Source organism: Egretta garzetta, unplaced genomic scaffold (assembly GCF_000687185.1).
Source record: "Egretta garzetta isolate BGI_Z169 unplaced genomic scaffold, ASM68718v1 scaffold381, whole genome shotgun sequence".
NCBI lineage: Eukaryota > Metazoa > Chordata > Aves > Pelecaniformes > Ardeidae > Egretta > Egretta garzetta.
The window spans coordinates 173,697-180,954 of NW_009258483.1; the positions used below are offsets into that span (position 1 = coordinate 173,697).

Below are 7,258 nucleotides of genomic sequence, written 5' to 3' on the forward strand. Positions count from 1 at the left end.
CTCACCCAGGTCAGCCTTCAGCCCTCGCCTCGGCTGTGAGGGTCTCGCCTGGCAGGGCACGAGGGTTACCCGTGGTCACCCTGGGGAGAGAGGGCTCCACGGCTACGGTGCAGACGATTCTCCAGCAAAGTCGTTTTGTTGAAGTTAATCTCTCCCTATTTCCCATGCCAAGTTCCCTTCGCTTTTGGGATAGATAGCGAGATCCCGTGTAACTTCCACACTGATGTCCCTCCCCGCACACGCCCTTCCGCTAGCTCACAGACTGGTGGGACGCTTCTCCTCCCTTACCTGGGCGCTTGACTGTGTACTGTCACGGTATCACAATCAAGAGGCTGTCTGAGCGGCAGTAAAACCAGCACCTTTTTATTTACCAGTGAACACCAGGCTCGGCTATGTAGTCAGTTGCCGTTTATCTCTTGAAGCCTGAGGAGGAGCGTATATTTGAATGTTTAATCTGTGACCTCTACAAACTGCAGCTTGGTTTGGTATGCAGGACAATTTTTGTTGATGACTGTTTTCTGAATTGCCAGTTGTGCATTGTTGAGTTGTGCTCTATAGCTTCTGGTCGGCCCACGGGGAACTCTCCTCCTCAAATACCTGGATTTTGCATTGTTGCCAGTCCCTGAAGTGATCTGAAGGTGGCACAGGGTGGTTCCTGGTGTCTTCATGGGCTGTGTTCTTCTTTAGGTTTCAGAGGAGTGTGTTGGATCTCTCTTTACAGTGGAGATTTGCCCGACTGCCCAACAATGCCAAGCTGGAGATGGTGCCAGTCTCTAACAGAGCGGGGGCTGGAAACACGGTATGTTCACTTCACGACGCGACCCTGTTTGCTCAATTACCGGTCGTGCTGGGTACGATCTCATCAGATCTAATGAGCAAGAGTACGTTAGGCTTGGACCTTGAGTGGAAGACCACCCGAAGGCTGGCTGCGGTGTGGTGGAAAACGGTAATTTAGTGGCGGGAAGTGTTTGCCTGCAGTCTCTGTGATGGTGGAGTTCCAGCTGCGTGCGGGAGGATAGGGAGATCTTTTGGGGAGCTGAAAAACTCGTAGTCATGGGTGTGTAAGAGGTTAAACGTCGCTGATGACTTTGCTCAGCAGTTGAGCTGCTCACTTGGTTCCCTTTCTATTTCAGTTGCTGTTGTCTGCCTCTGGATTTTGACTAAAATCTCAGATTCTTACAGGATTCTCTTCTGCTTCTTTCCCAGCATTGCTGTGCATGGTGCGTTCACGCAGCTTTAGAGTCTTGTGTGACGTGTGCTGTGTTTAGCCATTGCCGAATATCCCTGTTTAGTATGATTTGCAGGGAGCTTACGGATGCTGTGTTCTGTGGGAATTATTGTCACGTTTGAGAGATTTAAAAATCTTTTATGCATGTCATCATAATAGCTGGAGGCATCATTTTTAAAATGATGCATAGGTGTTGGTGAGCATAAGCATTTTAGGTGGTAAAGATGATGTATGATCTTAGTTAAGTAGCCTGGGAATCAAAATTTGCCTATCACTAACAGTCACCTCCCTTCCTACTGCCTTCCTCAGGTGGACTTTCTCGATTTCTGTGAATGTTTTGGGACTGTGAGTGCGAATCTCTTAACGTCTGTCTGCCAAACCACGTTAGTGGTCTGATGTTATAGGCAGTTGCCTTCGCTGTCACGAGGATAAACTGGCAGACACATGGAAAAGTGAGCTGTGCAGTCTGAGGCGGCTTTGGACTCTCTGCTCCTGCTCACTGTGGGCGCACAACGCAGCTTTGGGGGTCACCGATGTCCGGGTCTTTCTCTGTAAAACCTCCATGTGCTTTGTGTTGGCACTAACGTTCTCTTTCTGACTCTCTGGTGGGAAGAACTTTGTGCTCCCAGTGGTGTATTTGCTTTAAAAAAGTACAACAGACTAGTGGCACCTGCTTACGGTTTTCAGTTAAAAGCTGTGATGGCATGGAGTTTGTCTTCCAGAGGGAAGCGTTTCTGTTGGAAGGGCACAATGATGACTTTATCTGACATCTGCATCCAGCTTGGGAGGTAACGTAGTGACGGAGAACGGTGATTTTATGTTTTTTCCCCCCAAGAAGATACAGGCAGCTTATCGGAAAGGGTGAGAAGGGCTGTGCACTGTAGGAGAGGGGTTATCACACGGAACCACTCCTTTAGATCACAAAAGAGACGAGCCAGTGGAAGTTTAAGTCATTACCGTTCAGTTGCGTTTCAACAGGCGAATCTACGGAAGTGAGGCTTCCCTTGGAGCGCTCGTTGCTGTTCTGTGGAGTTGAGAAGATGCAGCCCATGTGCTCTGAAGGGTGCAGTCTAAACAGTCACTGTCCCATAAACTAAGAACAGAGATTTGACTTGGAGGACTTTTACAGACAGTGTAAGAAAATGCTTTGTGTAAAACACAGTTGGACCAATAGAGTTCTCTGCCGCAGGGAACCAGAGTCAAACACTGTAGGGCATTTCAAGCAGCCGGATGACTCCATGACCAGAAGTGACACTAGCATTGCGCCGTAGTGTAGCCGCAGCCGAGGCGTGGACTCAGTCGTGCAGGCCAGCTGCAGTAATGTTGGGGTGGATTTGCTTCCGTGCCTTTTGCTCTCGTCTCCTTTGTTGAGATAATGTGTATGGAAATAGTGTGCTTTCCGGTGGGATGTTGACGGCGGTTACCACTAGAGACAGGATACAGGTTTTGATAAATCATGAGTTTGTTGAGCAAATCTGATGTTTTAAAAATAGAATGCTTTTGGATTTGTCTTTGCATGTAAAAATCATCGATTCCTGTGAGGCAGTTCTTCAGTGAAAAAGGGACAAATCCCCCGTGTGACGGCAGGTGATCTAGGGGTACTGTGAGTTCAGTTCTAGTGTTAAAGTTGTTAGTCCTTTGTTTATAGGTTTGTAAACTTAGAAGATAATTGGCACTGGTATCTTTATATAGAGGCTGAGATTCTAATCGACTGAGTATGACTTCCATAACATGCTTAGCTTTGAACTGTTGCCCCAAAACTGATGCAGTCGGTAGTCTGAATTTCTGTGTTGGATTCCTATGGAATGGTGATGTCAGCTGTCATCACTCTGCTGTAGCTGAGAATAGGGCTGTCTCCAGCACAGGAGAACCCAGGAGGTTGTGTCTGTGGTGGGATGAAATGACTTTGTTCTGTTGGCTGGTTGTTGATGATGCCACTGTTTCCTTTATGTGGAAAAATCCCTGTCTCCAGCAGTTCACAATTTGCAGTCCTGCAGGGACTGGTAGGAGTTGAGGCAGATGATAAATGTATTCCTCCAAGGAAATCGCAGTAGATTGCCGGAATGTGTGGTGTCTGGGTTTTTTTCCCATCTCTCCGCCTCCCCCCCCCTCGCCTTGCTCACACGCGCGCTCTCACAGAGACAGAGAGGATGCACTGAGATTGTTGGTAGGGACACATGAAAACACAGCATGAAAGGAAGCTTCTGTTGATGGCCTGGGCTTATTTCCTTCTCAGGCTTTTGATAAGGCCAATTCCTGTGGGCTTCAGAAAACCATGGCTGACTAGAGACAGTAGGCGCTATCTAAGAGGGACTTTGGTTTTTTAAACTTTTCTTTAGATGGGTGAGCTAATTGGGAAAACTTAGAGTTAACAGATTTTGAAGAATACGACTGAATATTCCCTAAAAGGTAAAGATAACACCTGAAGTGCTCTGCCTTTCTCCATCTTTTGGTCATCTGCTGGGTTTTTCCCTTGGGACCATCAGGAGTTTGAAGTTCTTCAGGACCATCATCAGTGTGTTCACTTTAGAAATGCCTTGGATTTTTTTTTTTTCTTGGTAGCAATTCTCTGAAGAATCTGTAGGATCTGCACAAGCACTTGCTAATGAATGTGAGCATTCACGTTCCAGGTTGGAAAAGGCCTGTTAGAATAGGCAGCTGGCTGTCCTTTGCCTTTTTCTGCAGGTGTTTTAAGAGCTTCTGAATGATATCTGAATGTCCCGAGTAATTCTTGAGATTTTTGAGTAATTCACTCTTAAATTGTATGTTGAAAACTTGTGGTTAGGAAACATTAATGAGTTGCAAGTTACACACGTAGTCTCTTTGGACTGATAATAGTTGGTTAGGTCTTAGTAACTCAAAGATAGGTTTGGCCCGTGTTTGTTTCTCTGTGTGGCTATGGAAGTTGTTCTGCAAATCAATGCTTAAGTCGACAGAGCTCTGAGTCGGTGTTTTAGTTGATGCAGCTGCATCAATCCTGTCCAGGTTATTGGAATTTGTTTTACATAGCTGCGAAGACCCTTGCTGTAAAGTTTCAGCTAATTTAAACCAGAACATCTTAATTGCTCATGATGATGCATTGTTTGGGACACTTGCATTGGCCTTTGTCTGAATACGTTTCAGTTCAAGATATGGCAGGGAAGAGGGGCCCAAGAAAGCTGGTTAACATTCAAGGTTCGCCTCCTCTACGCTCAGGAGTGGTCCATTCCAATGAATAGGAAGTCAGGCAAAAATGCCAGGAGGCCTGCATGGATGAACGAGCAGGCCAAACTCAACTGCAGAAAGGAAGCATCCAGAGAGTGAAAGCAAAGATGGGTAACCTGGGAGGAATAGAGGGACCTTGTCCAAGCATCTAGGGATGAAGTTAGGAAAGCTTAAGCTCAGCTGGAATTGAATTTGGCCAGGGAAGTCACAGACAAGAAAAAGGGCTTCTTTACGTGCATAGGTGACAAAAGGAAGGCTACAGAAAATGTGGGCCCATTGCTTGACAAGGCAGGGGACTTGGTTACACCGGATATAGAAAAGGCTGAATGCCTTCTTTGCCTCAGTCTTTGCTAGCAAAACTGGCCTTTAGGAATCCCAAGTCCCAGAAACCATAGGGAGAGGCTGGAGCAAGAAAAATATACCCCTGGTGGAAGAGAATGGGGTCAGGGAATACTAGAGCAAACTGGATGTATGTAAGCCCATGGGCCCTGATGGGATGCAGCCATGAGTGATGAGGGAGCTGACAGATGTCCCTGCAAGGCTACTCTTGATAGTCTTTGGTCAATCATGGAGACTGGGAGAGGTGCCTGAAGACTGGAGAAAAGTGAATGTCGCTCCTGTCTTCAAGAAGGGCAAGAAGGAGGACACAGGGAACTACAAGTGGGTCAGCCATACCTTGATCCCTGGAACGGTGGTGGATGAAACCATTTCCAGGGACATGATCGACAGGAAAATCATCAGGAGTAGCCAGCATGGGTTCAACAAGGCAAAGTCACACTTGACCAACTTGATAAGCTTCTATGGTAAAATGACTGGCCTGATGGGTGAGGGGAGGGCCACGGATATTGTCAACCTGGACTTCAGTAAGGCCTTTGACACTGTCTCTCATAAGATCCTTATACAATACTCATGTTCATAGCAGAATATAACTATTCTAAATGCTAACTTCTAAAACAATTGTTTGAATGCTCCTCTGCATTTTTAACTAATGTAATCCTTTGCAGCAAGTGTTTAGAAGTCGGGGGTTTTTTGGATAGCCGGTTCTAGAGATCATTGAAATATTGAAAAAAAGTTGTTGTGAAGAAAAAAAAGTTTTCATTCAATTTTCAGATTAATTCAGTGTATTTTTCCTATAGGTTAGGATTGCATTACAATTAGATGATGGCTCCCGTTTACAAGACACCTTTCTCTGTCAACAGACTTTGTGGGAACTTCTCAACCATTTTTCAAAGATCAGGTGAGTAATGCAGTGAGGAAATACTTGTCTGGATGGATCTCTGCCTGACAGTAGTTAGTTGTTACGGTGATCCAGCTAAATCCTGCAGATTGGTAGAATTTACATTTATTTGACTGTGGTTTTTCCTTTACAACACAGACTTCTGCCTTTTCATTGCTCTTTCAGATTTGACACTCCATAGTTTCATTATTATTTTTTAATCCTGGAGTAGCACTCCTGGTTCAGGGCATAAACTGGTAATGAAAGGCTAAGGCTTGGAAGAAACTAGCTGGATGTATTGCTGCACCCGTCCTCTACACAAACGTGTCTGAAGTCAAGTTTCTGCCAGAGTTGAGATGGTAGCATAGGTGATCTTGATCACCGGTGTTTCTGGGCTGCGGTTTCGGGTGGTGGAGGAGCATCTTTGTTAAGACTTCAAGGAAGTCTGGAGCTCTCAGCAGGCTAATGTGGAATCTTCAAAAGACTGATTAGATCCTGCTTAAACGCAAGAATTTCAGGTCCTACATTTATTTACATTATATACCCGGGTTAGCCATCTTATTCCCACCTACATTCAGTGCTTTCTTTTGTCTTTAGTTTTGACTTAAAAATACTGTATTGTTTTGAAATGTCAAGCTAATGAACTTTCCTCCAAAGGCAGTTTTTGATTTTTGTCATGGCTTGAAAGATGAAGCCTTGAAGCTGTGACAGCCGTTCTACTCTCAACAGCATTTCCAAATTTCATTTTTTTCTATTTTGGTTGACTTTACCTTTCTCTTGATAAAGTGTTTTCTTCAGACCCTGTGTTTCCAGCTTGCTCCTTCTCTTACGTTCCTCATCTTCTGCTAGTTGCTCTGTTGCATTTGAATCTCTTGCTCGTCTGTACTGGTGCCATGGTATGGTATTGTGGAAGTTGGAACTGTTTTTAACTTCTCAAAGCCATTAAATACTTACCTAAAGAGGATGGTAGCTTTCTGTGTCAAAACTTTTGAAGTCTCCAAGGCTGTGGTGCTAGCAAAGCTATGAAATGGGTAGTCAGTAGGAAGGGTGATGGTGCAGCAGCATTCAGATCAGCTCAGCCTTTTAGGGTGCAGGATGCAAAATGATGGATTGTCACCCGTTAGCTGAGCCGGAGTAATCGACTGGTTACGTGTGTTAGGACTAGACTAACATGTACTAGCATAAATGACTTTAACTGAAGTTTAAAGTTGCTTGTTCTGCGCTGCAGTTGAAATAGCCTAAGCAGCATGGTTCTGGGGTTGAACTGGCTGACGTTATCTCATTAAATCAGGCTTGCACAGTTGAATTGTGTGACTGGAATTGCTCCAGAGCTGTTCCCAGGGTAAGGAACTCATTCTTCCAGCCTCCCAATGCTGTGCTGTTAGTTTTGTGCTAGCTTAGCTCTCTGACTGGCCTGTAACAAGATCAAAGGAGTGACTAGTGCTGGCCCAAGGGGGGGAGTTTGGATCGGGCACATCTTCTGTGTAGCAGCAGGGGATTGAACACTTGCTGCTCGCTTCCTGCCCTCCTGTCTAACACCCTCATACTGTTCGTGCAGCTTTATGGGGAATTAGCTTAAGTAGCTGATTCAGTTGGAAAATACCATTTTC

The 7,258-nt window shown here is 45.3% G+C and overlaps 1 protein-coding gene across 8 annotated transcripts in view; it reads left to right on the forward strand.

The window, feature by feature from the left end:
• Positions 1-6: 6 nt before the first annotated feature.
• The window catches only part of ASPSCR1 (ASPSCR1 tether for SLC2A4, UBX domain containing), a 46,026-nt gene continuing 38,774 nt past the window's right edge, over positions 7-7,258 (forward strand). For 5 of the 8 annotated variants that reach the window (XR_004842696.1, XR_004842697.1, XR_004842698.1 and 2 more), the window contains exons 1-2: positions 7-799; positions 5,569-5,669. Coding sequence is in view for 3 of the 8 variants with exons in the window: in XM_035899857.1 (XP_035755750.1) it covers positions 761-799; positions 5,569-5,669 (140 nt within the window). In the remaining 5 variants the exon portion in view is untranslated. The other 3 variants (XM_035899874.1, XM_035899868.1, XM_035899864.1) reach the window with 2 other exon arrangements.